The 13319-nt window shown below is 37.8% G+C and overlaps 2 protein-coding genes, 1 long non-coding RNA gene and 1 pseudogene across 4 annotated transcripts; 1 reads left to right on the forward strand and 3 right to left on the reverse strand.

Annotated features, from left to right (window-relative positions):
- Positions 1-36: 36 nt before the first annotated feature.
- LOC113272958 lies at positions 37-5091 on the forward strand. The gene is made up of 6 exons (XM_026522739.1): positions 37-348; positions 472-682; positions 794-1817; positions 2033-2410; positions 3275-3392; positions 4996-5091. The coding sequence occupies exons 1-6, from the start codon at positions 37-39 to the stop codon at positions 5089-5091; spliced, it is 2139 nt and encodes a 712-aa protein (XP_026378524.1).
- Positions 5092-5770: 679 nt separating this feature from the next.
- LOC113272960 (zinc finger A20 and AN1 domain-containing stress-associated protein 1-like) lies at positions 5771-6326 on the reverse strand. The gene has a single exon (XM_026522740.1). The coding sequence runs from the start codon at positions 6324-6326 to the stop codon at positions 5802-5804; it is 525 nt and encodes a 174-aa protein (XP_026378525.1). The 3' UTR covers positions 5771-5801.
- Positions 6327-6945: 619 nt separating this feature from the next.
- On the reverse strand, positions 6946-8612 carry LOC113272961 (annotated as a pseudogene).
- A 3153-nt stretch (positions 8613-11765) lies between these two features.
- On the reverse strand, positions 11766-13045 carry LOC113274158. 2 transcript variants are annotated; one of them, XR_003322835.1, is made up of 4 exons: positions 12864-13045; positions 12340-12614; positions 12044-12119; positions 11766-11958 (listed from the first exon to the last, which is right to left on the reverse strand). It is a non-coding gene; the product is annotated as an uncharacterized LOC113274158 (long non-coding RNA). The 2 variants fall into 2 exon arrangements; XR_003322834.1 differs by having other exon boundaries at positions 11766-12119.
- Positions 13046-13319: the final 274 nt, after the last annotated feature.

The following is a 13319-nucleotide window of genomic DNA, read 5'->3' on the forward strand; positions in this document are numbered from 1 at the left end:
CCAAGGCCAGCCAGGGCGCCTTTTAGAATTCCGAAGATGTGGTTGTCTCATCCAAGTTTCATGCAGATGGTTGAATATAGTTGGAATATACAACTTAATATTGCGCCTCCTTTTTTGTTCACGGCCAAATTAAAGAGGTTGAAAGAGGTGTTGAATATTTGGAATAGAACTGTTTTTGGTGAAGTTCAATTTCATTTGAAACAAGCTGAATTAAAACTTGAAACCGAGAACGATCTTTTGGATTTTGATCATGGTAGTGAGTTGCAGTTTGTGAAGGTTGCGGATGCTCAGAAAGCTGTTGATGATGTGAGAAAGGAGTTGGCAGTTATGCTTAAGATGAATTCGCGTGTAACTTGCTTGGAGGATGGAGATAAAAACACCCGATTTTTTCATAATAGCATTCGTATGAGGAGGAGTCAAAATACGATTTCAGAACTTAAAACTACGACGAACACTATTTTGTTTTTGCAGGATGAGATAAAGGACTACATTGTAAATCATTATCAAGCAAAATTCAATGGTGGTGACGTTAATATTCATCCAAGGCTGTTTGATATTGAGCATGAGAGCATAAGTGCCGTCGAAAGTGCTTTCATGGATGCTATTCCGACCTTGGAGGAGGTTAAAGAGGTTGTTTTTGATTTAGGAGCGGACTTTGCGCCTGGTCTAGATGGCTTTACAGGTTCTTTCTATAGACAATGTTGGAACATTATTTCTAAAGATCCTTTTAATGCCATTTGAAACTGTTGGGCTATGCGTAAAATTCCCAATGACATTAACTCAAGTTTTATAGTTCTCATTCCTAAAAAGAACAAGTCTGATGCTATCAAGGATTATAGGCCAATTGGTTTGAGTAATTTTTTCTTCAAAATCATCACTAAGATTTTGGCTACCAGGCTAGGTACGATGCTTAATAAGTTGATTTCTGAAGAGCAAGTTGCTTTTATGAAAGGAAGGAATATTCATGAAAATATAACTTTGGCATCTGAGTTGGTCAATGAGATTGGCACGGAAAGGAAACATGGTAATGTTGGCCTCAAACTGGATATTACGCAAGCTTTTGATACGGTGAGTTGGGAGTTCATCACTGAAGTTTTTAGTCAATATGGTTTTTCCAAAAATTGGTGTTCATGGATCCTTAATATTCTGAATTCGGCTCGGATTTCTGTGATGATAAATGGCAGTCATGAAGGTTTCTTTAGCATCTCTAGAGGCTTGCGCCAAGGTGATCCTCTTCCACCTTTGATTTTTGTCCTTATTGAAGATGTTTTAAGCCGCAATCTCTCTAAACTTTTTGCAAGGCGAAGTATGCACTCTATGGTTAGCAAGAAAGGTGTGTCCCCTACGCATCTATTATTTGCAGACGATATTCTTATTTTCTACAGAGGTAATCTTCATAGTTTACAAAATTTGAAGGATATGTTGGGAATGTACCAATGTTCTTCTGGCCAATATGTAAGTTATGCCAAAAGCAAGTTTTATTATGGAGGTGGCACTGGCTCTCGTGCTATTTCTATAGGTAACAATTTGAGAATGGAAAGATCCTTTTTTCCGGATAAATACTTTGGAATTCAATTGAATCCTGGTGTTGTTCGTCACATTCATGTTCGTCAAGTGGTGGAGAAAATTATGGACAAGTTGGCCGGCTGGAAAGGTAAGCTTTTATACTTTCAGGCAAGACTTGTTTTGATTAGATCAGCAATTTCTAGCTATGTTCTTCATTCCATGGACATCTACAAGTGGCCATGCACGGTTATTAAGCAGGTTGAGAGGGTCATTAGAAATTTTATGTGGTCGGGTGATGCTGAGAAACTAAAGTATTTTACGGTTCTTTATGATGATTTGTGTTGATCGAGGCGTAAAGGTGTCCATGGCCTTAAGAAGTTGTTGGATATTAATAGGGATATGCTTATGAAGTTGTGGGTTTCTATTCGAGATTAAGACAAGACTTATGCCAGATTCTCGAGGGAGAAATACTTCAAGTTAAATGGCAACTTGATTGATTATAAATTGGGTTCCTCGATTTTCCCAGGGATCAGTTGGTTTACAACTTTGTGCAAAAGCACACTCGGTTAATTATAGGTAATGGTGCTAATAATTTCTTATCTTTTGATAATTGGTGTGGGGATTTTTCTATTGCGAAGCGCCTTGGAATTTTTTCCAAAGGGCCAAATGATTTCACAGCAAAGGTGAGTGATATTATTGTTGATGGTGCTTGGGCCATACCTCCTCGCTTGAGAGATTTGATGATTCGCTGTAATATTGATATTAAAAATCTACCTCTTATTGATGGTGGAGATGATTACAAAATCTGGGATTTGGATAACAAGGGCGTTTTTTCAGTCAAGTCTGCAAAGGCTGCTACTAAGGCGGCCGCTGAAGTTTTACCTATTGCATCTTTGTTCACTAGGCAAGTTGTACATCCTACTTTGAGTGTGCAATATTGGAAAATCTGGACGAAACAATGTTAACTGAAGATAATATTATCAAGAAGACTGGTAGGAGTATGCCTACGATTTGCCTCTTGTGTAGGAAGAATGATGAGACAATAAGCCATATCACTTGGCATTGCAGAGTTGCTAAGAGAATCTGGGCTTGGGTGGCAACTACCTTTAATCTGCAGCCCAATGAAGATCTGGTGGCCTCTTACAAGGTTGCCAAAGGCCGGAGCAGGATGATAAAGGACTTATGGCTAGTTGTTAATCTTGCAATTGTCACGGAATTATGGAAGATGCGCAACAAGATGTTTTTTTGAAGATTTTAAGATGCATTGGCTTGGTTTTAAAGGTAGAGTTTACCAGATTATCTATGATAACTCGATTAGAATAAAGGGCCATATGTATAATACGCAAGAAGATCTTCACATCTTGAATTATTTCAGGGTGCAACATAGATCAAGCAAGTTTTCGACTCCGAAAGAGGTTAGTTGGTTTCCTCCTAATCCTGGTGAAATAATGATTTGTTGTGATGGTGCCTCACTTGGCAATCCAGCCAAGATGGAGCTGGTGTCACTTTTAGAGATGCTAATGCAGCGGTTCTAGGAGTTCTATCGGTTCGCCTTGGCTATCAAACCAATTTTTTTTGCGGAAGTGTGTGCTGTTATTTTTGGAGCGATGCTAGCAAAGAGGTGCAATGTTAAAAACCTTTGTATTCGTTCGGATTCGATGAGTTGCATTCAAGCTTTTCAGAAGGGTGAGTTTCCTTGGCATCTAGTTTCAAAGTGGAAGCTCGCGAAATTTTTTTATGATAACATTCGTTATGTTCGTAACTATAGAGAAATTAATTTTTCAGCAGATGCTTTGGCCAAACAAGCATATTTGTTGGCTGAAGATATTTTTGAGTTTTATGAGGGTAGGCCAGGCTTTATTCTATCTGTAGAGTGGCCTGGAGAGGTATACTTCCGTTTCAAATAGGTTGGACTAGTGGTGGCCTCACGGCTAGCGCTAGTTTAACCTAGTCCCTGTAGAGTTTTCGTTTATTTTTAATTTTATTGACCGAGTAAAAAAAAAGGATCCCATATTTCTAGTTTTTTTTTTCTGAATGGAAAATATAGTGAGATGAGAAATTATGTGTACGTATTTATAGGTTGACAAACCGAATCACGACGGAATATCGCAAACACAGGAATCCTATAGTAAAAGCAAAGTATACTGGTTGCCTATTTATTTTCATGGTAATAAGAGCATCTCCAATGGAGCCTCAGTGTGGTTCCTACGTGGGTGTCAATTGACGACATCCTTGAAACCATTTTTCCTTATTTGTAGGAAAGTTAAGATAATCATCTCCAACGCAAGATCTTAAAAGAAAAACCTCCTTCGATTTAGTTTGAAAATTAATGGATGACATGGATTCATCACATCCTTTAAGACAACCTCTAAAATCAGAGGATGGCTTATAGGATGTCTAAGTAACCGACGTACACACCATCCTCACATTCAGTCTCCACACTCCGGTAGGAGAAGAATTTTTTGCAAAAAAATGAATAAAACCTACGTGGCCAAATAAATAGGAAGTAGAGGATCTCCCGTTGGAGATGCTCTAGTGGCCGACATGACACGTTAATAAGGATCGATAAAGTGGTGGGTCCACTTAATGGGTAAAAGTGGGATCCACTATGATGACATGGTGTGGCTACTATTAACGTTTTACTTCCCGGAGGTTGTGACTCTGTTTGCCGGGTTTGGGATATCTGTTCTCTCTCTGGACATGGCTGCAGATCCACACGTTATATAACTGGATATATCTCACGACACGACAGTGAAATGCTGGGATCTTCGGAATGGCTGGACGATGGGAACACCAGCTCATCCTAAGAAATGTTAGAATTTTTATAAACTTAAACTCTCGATAATGCTAGGAGATATGCGAGCATGGTAGTTAGAGTTACTCGTATAGAGCTTCTAATAAACTAGAAGTTGAAGCCAGACTTCTCTCTGTAAAACTCACTTTCTAATTAGTATTTTGCTTGAATACAAATGATACCACAAATATATTCCTACGTTACCTACGTAAACCGTCATTCATATACTCTAGTTTTATATTGAGTTTTCTTATCTAGAAAGCTCACATACAACCAACCGTCTCACAGTAGTTATGCTTTCAAATTAAGCCATAGACGTCCTTAGCAAACTCTAGCTAATTCTAGAATTCTCTTAGCTTCTTTTGTTGATACATACCAAATTAACAACAGACTATATAGATTATACGTTCCCAACAAGAAATCTGTTAGGTCAATGACACAGTTCATCCAGCAGAGCCTCATACTTTTGTTTCTGCAGGTCCAAACTATAACATAATGAAATTTAGACTTCCTGAAGGACACTTTTACCACAGTATGCTTTCTGGACAAAAGGCATTAATTGTAAATCCAGTGACTGTCAATAAGGAGACCGTGATGTGTACCTGAGGTCTGGAGCCTGGAGGTGACATGAAAGCTTCTTGTTCTGGGACTGGAAGAGTCGACATAACTTTCAGCAAACTCGAACGATTGTGCAGCCTGGTTCACTGGATAGTGATGCTGCAATGTACACCCTATCTTATGACAAAACTAGCTCAACACTTGGTATGAGTGAGGCTGACAAGATTGATTAAGATGTGGAAAAAAGCAGAAATTGCAACACCAGAAACTCGCCCACTCAATTACAAACCACATGAAGATATTAGACGTTCCTATTCAGGTTCGGTATAGACTGATTGGTGGTTGGTATCCTCCTACAGTTCCTGCTCGTATTGCTTCTTTAGTTAATAGGTACTGACAGCACTTCTTCTTGGTAGTTCATTCTTTTGTTTTTCTGTCAATTCAATTGAAAGTAATAAAGCTTATGAATTGTTTTGCATTCTATAACCAGTACAAGTCTACTTGTCCTAATTCAAAACTTATTGCTTCGGTATGAAATCATATATTTATGCAAGTAAGTTACCATAAGAAATTCAAGAACAACTCCCTTCTAAAGAGGAAGCAATCCGAGAAAAAGAAAAATAACATTGCAAACCTTCAATACATCCCTTTTGCAGTGAGTATATTCAAAAAGTATACGAATGTAGTGAAAAGAACGGTACATGGATATTCATGCACGTACATATTGTCACTACGAAGCTGCGTACATTTTGGAAGCTATAAGAGAGCATATATATCTTATTTACGTGTAACCTTTCTTGCTTCAACTCTTAGTTATGCTGCATAATAAGTATATACGAATTCCATAATTATCGGGAAAGATGCTAGTTTAATTACATGTAATCTTTCATGTTTCAAGAAAACAAAAAAAATTACATTCAAATTGGAAAACAAATCTATGCAATTAAAATCTTTCAATCTTGTCTGCCTTGACCTGTGGATTCAGTTTTGCGATTGTTTCTTTTCCAGCGGCCTTGTAGTCGAAGTCACATGAATGCTTCTCAGGGTAGCGATGCATAGAGCAGAAAACTGATCCGCACTTGCACTTGATCCCTGTCAACCCCACTTTCTTGTTACAACTCAAACACCTATTCTTCACTACTGCACCAGTTTCTCCTCCAGATGTTGCTGATGATGATGCAGAACTCGACAAAGCTGTAGTAGTCTGCTTCGCAGCAACATTAGAATCATCGGTAGGGTAGTTCGCCTCTGATTCCTTTGGAGAGGTTGTCAAAGCTTTCTTAGGGTTTGCAGACTTCTCAAAAGCGGCTTTGGCTAAAAGAGATTGTTCTTCTTCTTTAAGATGATCTCTATAACACTTGCTGCACATATCCAAATTCGCTGCTGTTCCAAAAAACCCACATCCTTTTGCACAACGTTTATGTGCCACTGGTTGCTCGCATCCACTAAAACTGTCTTGTAATCCCATCTTTCTAGGTTTTACAACATTGGATGTCTGAGAATCAACGGGGATCTCACGGAAGATAAAACAGAAATTTCCTCTCATCTACAACAATTCTACTCAGATTTATATAAAGAAGACAATGTTAATAGACCTTGTATGGAGAATTTGGAGTTCACAACACTAGATGGGGAAGAAAGTGCCATGATGGAAGGACCTATTACTGAAGACGAGATTAAGATTGCACTAAAGGAGATGGACTCCAACCGGTCTTCTGGGCCAGACGGATTCCCAGTTGAGTTCTACATTCATTTGTGGGAGACAACTAAAGAATATTATATGGCAATGGTAAAAAAATTCGATGAGAGAAATTTCATAGACTGGAGATCCAATAACACTTTCGTTGCACTTATTCCGAAAAGAGACAGTGTGGAGGATGTGAAAGATTTTAAGCCCATAAGCCTCATAAACATTTCCTATAAAATCATTACGCACGTGCTGTCTAACAGATTGAAAAGCGTCCTCCGAAAGCTTATTTCGGATTCGCAAACGACATTTGTGGCTAACAGACAGATTGTAGACAACATTCTCATGGCGAATGAGTGCATTGATTCGAGAACAAAAAAAGATAAACCAGACTGGTTATTTAAGTTGGATGTGAAAAAAGCATAGACAAGGTTAGATGGGTGTTCTTAGACCGTGTGATGCAGAAAATGGGGTTTGGTATCAAATGGAGGAGGTGGATTCATACATGTGTTTCAACTCCACACTTCGCAATATTACTCAACGGTAGTCCGGGCAGTATGTTTAAATGTACAAGAGGGTTACGACAAGGCGACCCTTTGTCTCCATTTTTGTTTACAATGGTAATGGAAGGACTGTGTCGGATGATAGATAAGTTAGAGCAAAATGGTCTGTATAAAGGTTTCAAGGTTAATCAATATGGAAAGCAGGTGACCCATCTGCTCTTCGCCGACGACACCCTGTTCTTCTCAAACGACTCTCCAGATCAAATACAAGTTATTAGATCTACCCTTATCTGGTTTCAATTATGTTCGGGTTTGGGAATCAACACATCTAAAAGCTCTGCAATCAGCATTGGGAACACTTCTTGTAATGAGATAGTAAATCTAATCTTGGGTTGCTCCATCGAAGAACTGCCGATTAACTACCTTGGTATGCCTACAGGGGGATCTTATAGAAGCAAATTCATATGGGATATTGCGATTGAAAGGATCGAAAAAAGACTACAAGGATGGAGCTCCAAGTTCTTAACTTATGGAGGGAGGCTTGTACAAACTCAGAATGTATTGAGTTCACTGGCCATCTACTTGATGTCAGTTTATTCAATGCCAAAATCAGTATCGAAAAAGCTAAATGGGATTATGAGAAGGTACTTGTGGAATAGCGAAGGACGTTCGAGTACTGTCTTGGAGAGTCTGAAGAAGACTTTCACAAGTCAACCTGCTTGGATCAAACACAAACATTCCTGCATTGAAATACAAAGGAGGAGGTGAACCCATTTCAGTGGGCCATATAACTTTCTCAGGGCACTGTTGGCAGTAGCCGATTGAATATCGAGGCGAATGACTCCATGTCTTTCCACAAAAACAACCCATCACAGCGTAGAAATATCCATCTGCCGCATCGAAAAGATGGTCTATATTCTCGACCACTAGTATATCCGCATCTAAATACATCATCTTGCTGTGCTCCTCAAACTGTACAAAGACAATAACCAGTTCAAAAAAATTAATTTAAATGACTGCTGTCACTTGATTATCCTTTTCAAGATAAATAAATATCCCTTAATTTATAGCCTACAAAGGGGGTATAAGCGGAGTGTAAGAATGGTTAGAATGTTCATAAAGATTACATGTGAAACTTTATATAAACCTTAGATCCCACTCCGAGCATGTCTAGCGCATTACTTACTATACAGTGATGAATCATGAAAATGTGCATGAAACTACTTACATCCCGTATACGTAGTTTTGAGTAGTTGATCACGTAATATACCCTAGCAAACTGCGTCTGCTGTACCGGTGGATAAATTTGCTTGACTTCTCTAAGAATACATCCTTGAGATCTCAAGATTTCTCGGCGTTCCTGTGGCACATCAGGTAGCATGGCAACAACCAAAGGGTAAGCACTCTTAACTTTACGTAAACTCTTTGCTAGTCCAACTACACCCTTGACATAATCACCATTACCCGCTGAAAATGTTACATAAGCTTTCATTGAATATCCAGTATTAAGTATCTGAGATTTACCAGTACAAGGAACAACATCGATCGACATCTGTGATGCCATTACTTAACGGATTTGAAGGTTACTAATCGATCGAGTGAATTAAGTATTCATTCAGATGAAAAAGAGAGAATTCACGGCAAAAGAAGTTGAAATTCCAAAAATCGTTGTTTTAAGGAGTATCTTAGTTATTCACGATGTACAACTATAATGAATGGCTTCCCACTTTAGCCTATTACCATCCTAAAATGATTCTCTAATGGAATTTTTCTCTCAGGAAATTTATTGTTATTTATAAAATAGTCCGGTGGTCAAGGCACAACGTGCTTTATCAGAACTAATGTGCTTATGACCGTTGGATAAAGGTCAACGGGTAGATCTCCACGGTGATAAAACAATCCATCCGTCCATCCTCCATAGGTAGATGGAAAAATGATTACTCCTTCAGCTGGGTATTTGTGTCGTATGATATACTAGGGTATCAACCAGGCCTTCGGCCTGGTCTCAACCTCTCGTACGCCTTCGGCATGTTGGTGTATTAATTTTAGACGTGTTTTGACTAAATCCGGATTGGTGCAAGCGTTGTGGATATTCTTATGCCGGGAGTTTGTTTTTTCACGAAATATTAAAGTAACAAACTAATAAAATCATCCAATCTAAAGAAATATTAAAAATTACATGTTCCATACAATCTAGAAAATTAAAAGAAGCATCAAATTCTACAATAATACTTCAGGATACATTATATTTGTTGTTACCGGATCTAAAGACATATTTGATTCATTTGGCAACAATAAAGTATATTCTCCTTACAGCAGTACACCGGGACAATGCGACATATAGCTGATCATGGCTAAATATTGGAGTACGTAAATCAATGCCCACATACTTCAGCGATAGTCCCTGTGATTTGTTAATAGTCATCGCATATACAACGCGTATGGGAAATTGACGTCTTTCCATTTGTATGTTTAGCTCTGAAGCTGAAGGTTGTGTTGCTTATGGGAAATTGACGTCTTTCTATTTGTATGTTTAGTTCTGAAGCTGAAGGTTGAAAAGTTATTCTGGGGATGAATACTACTTCACTAGCTTTTTCTCTGGTTGTGATTTTAGCTTCAATCACGTGTCGTCCGCACCTCGTCACCACCAGTCTTATACCATTACAAAGGCCTTCTTTCGGTGCCAGATTTCTCGGCAACATAATGGGACATCCAACTTTAAGGTCTAGCTTAAATGGATGTGATCCTGGTGGACTCAAATTGTTGAGAAATTCAGTTGTAAAATCTGAATCCCTTCCATGATCATCCCGAATCATTTTGTCAGCGGCAAAATACGTGTAAGTCTCCCCATGTAATCTTTCTAATGCGTCCATATCAATATTATGGACGTCTTCATTACGTGGAGATAAAATGATCCTCTCAGTTAAGTATTCGGGTGACATTGGTTCATCCATTCCCAACAGCGGATACAATGAAGATATTAGCTCATGCATGTTTTGACATCGACCCATTGTCGATGGAAGATTAACAACCTCTTCAGGGTTCGTTCCAATCTACATGTCAATTAATCAAATTTAAAATAGCTATGTCTACGATAAATATAGTTTTATTCAATGAAATTTCATTGCCTCAAGCAAGTAGTCAGCAAGCTCCAAATTTTCCGGTTCCTGCTCCAATCGCATATTTTTGTTTAATGCCAAGACAATAATGTAATCCCAAAGCAATGAACCTCTTATAGATGCTCCAACAGTTTGTTCTCGACTTGCATTCGAGACCACCGGTAGAGTCTGTCTAAAGTCTCCACCCAAGACGACTGTTACACCTCCAAAGTATCTGTCATCACTGCGAATATCTCGTAGTAGGCGATCAACTGCTTCCACACAAAATCTATGTTGCATTGAAACTTCATCCCATATGATCAATCTGACTTCTTTAAGCAACTGGGCGTAATCCGAGTCTTTACTAATACTAATACTTTTTTCATCTTTGACTTCAATGGAATCTTAAAAGTGGAATGTGTTGTTCGACCTCCATCAAGAAGTAGTGAAGCGATATACCAGATGAAGCAACAATTAAGACTATTTTTCCATCTCTACGACAGCTTCTTGCTTTTGTGTTGTACAAAAAAGTTTTTCCAGTCCCTTGTTTGGCCGCGCTGAATCCTTCTGGCTTCCGTCATGCAAATCATTTTGTCTCCTGGATGATCTTGTAGATAATGTGCAACAACTTTACTTTGGTAAACATAGAGTTTTGATGTGCTAATTTTCATTAATACAACATCAAACATAAAACTCTAGCGTAAACAGAGATGACCCCGTAAAACTTAAATTGTTGAGCTGATTCAGAGCGGTAAAACTGGGATGAAGTAGTATAGGATTAAAAAAAAAAAGGAAATCTATATGTAGCTTAGCTGATTCAGACAACACAAACTGGGATGAATTAAAGTTTGTATTTTTTATGTTATCAACGTAGTCGCCAGGAGATTACCAAGGAATTACAAATATTCTATGGTTATTTGAGCGAAGTATTTCTCTGTGGTTACGAAGAGAAGCATAGCTTTCAAAGAAATTTCCATTAGCCTTCAAATGGCTCCTATTTAGTAGTTCCTTTTGGAACGTGAACATTAACAACGATCTCTTATAGGAATTGATTCCAAAAGTCCGTCTATATCCAAGAGAGTTTACTTAATAGAAACTCCACTAATGTTCCATAAAAGAAAAAAGAAAAAAAAAAGATAAGATAAGGACATAATTTGAGCAAAAAGAATACAGTGGTGTCTTAGTTGCAGGGAACTTCATCATTTCTCCACGCTTTTGGCTTGAATTATGCAACCTTCGATTCACTCATTGTACTTCGAGAGATTAAAATCGAAGTAGATAGATATTTGTTAAAAGTTTATAATTTGATTTTTTTTTTTTTACCAAACTCCTTACTTTAAAGCTCACTTGTAATATACGATGGATGTTTTGATTTGGTGTACAATGAATTATGTTTGCAAAGAAAAATGAAGACAAAAACGTTAGATGTCCGTCGCCTAATATGGCAGTAGGATGTCACATTCTAAGAACATACAATTGATTCTGTTAAAACTATTAAGAGTTAGACCGATAAAAAAGAAAAAAGAAAAATAGATTTCACAATATATGAAACAAAGTATTCACCTATCCCTCCCAACTCCAAAAACACCACATTTTGGAGTCCACAAAAGCTTTAGGAATACAATCAACTGAACGTATGAACACAGAAAAACGTTTTACTTAAATTACATACAGGCCACAACACCCAAAAACTAACTATGATTATGGATTTTGTAGAAAATCTCTAATAACTTCGTTGCACTTGTAGGCCAACACACCATATACATGTCTTTTCAGTCCATTTTTACGTCTACAAACCAATTCCACTTGCACCTGCACGAAGAAGATCAAATTACCAGTAATTGAAAATGAAAGAAAAACAACAAAACGAAAATGAAGTAAGAAATTTTTAGTTCACCCTCGATCAATTCCATTCACCATTATCTTTGCATCTCTCGTAACCATCACCATCGACCATTGTTTTTTGCGTCTCCCTTAAGCAACAACAACAGTAGAAGACATGTGAAAAAGAAGATGATACATATTCATAGGATACGCATATACAACGAAGATACATAATATAGGAAAAGAAAATATTCTTGATGCTGAAGTCTAGCATTTAATTTCATAGTCCGGACTTCGGTTTCATATTTAATTTCATTTCCACGAACAAACAATGAGAAAGAAGGATCATTGATGTATGGTTGGACTAACCTACATGTCTCCCATTTCCCGGAATTGTCAGAAAGGTCTCAAATCTCTATTGCATTCAAAGATCCATGGCTGGTCGCATCTGCCGCATTATACTTTCAAATGTGTCTGAGACAAATTTGACCTGGCGTCGTCCCCTTCATATAATTCTCCCAAGTCTCTAGGTGGTTCACGTAGTAACGGTTGACGAACTGGATTCTGAAGACACATTGTCCCAAATTTTAGGATTCTTAGAGACGTACTTGTTTGTTTTTCTGTCATCCAGTGCAATGTCCGGCCTGCAAAGTGATAATTGTGCAAAATTATATTCCCTAACCCGAAAAAAAAATGTTTATACAACGGATTTACATCCTTAAATTTCCAAATAAATTTTGATCAGTTAATTTGTTCTCAAATGAACTTCGTGACAGACTTTCGTATTGAGATGATCAGGAAACTGATCCAATTTTTTTTTTGAGATGATCAGAAAGATATTGTGCAGTAATGTCGATCAGGAAAATCCAAAACCAATAAATAAAGAAACAAACCTTGATTATGTTTCCAGTCGTCCCCTTCTTCTTAACATCTGCTATGAACAGAAAGAATGCTATTAAAGGTCTTTTTTGCTTCAATGGATCATTTACTTATTTTTTTGTTTTTGTTTTCTGGCTTTTATTGCCCTTTCTATCAGGTCGGTGCTTGAGACGGGCATTCTAAAATTGAAGAGAAAAATCATATGTAAAAGAACTCCCAAGTAGAAAAATAGGCAGAGAGTGTTTATATATTCTTCCGGTGAAACTGACCAATTGCAGTTCCTACTAACGTGGGATAACTGATCCTGACACGGTTATTTTGAGTTGGTTTGGAAGCAAAATCAAACTTAAAATGGAAACTAAATTCACAAACGACCGTGGATAAGTCTATACCTATGGCACGGACGGAGTAGACCTTCCCTTTGTTCGACCACGAAATCAAGACCACTCTTTGTGTTTTTATCGTCAACA

Source organism: Papaver somniferum, chromosome 4 (assembly GCF_003573695.1).
Source record: "Papaver somniferum cultivar HN1 chromosome 4, ASM357369v1, whole genome shotgun sequence".
Taxonomy (NCBI): Eukaryota; Viridiplantae; Streptophyta; class Magnoliopsida; order Ranunculales; family Papaveraceae; genus Papaver; species Papaver somniferum.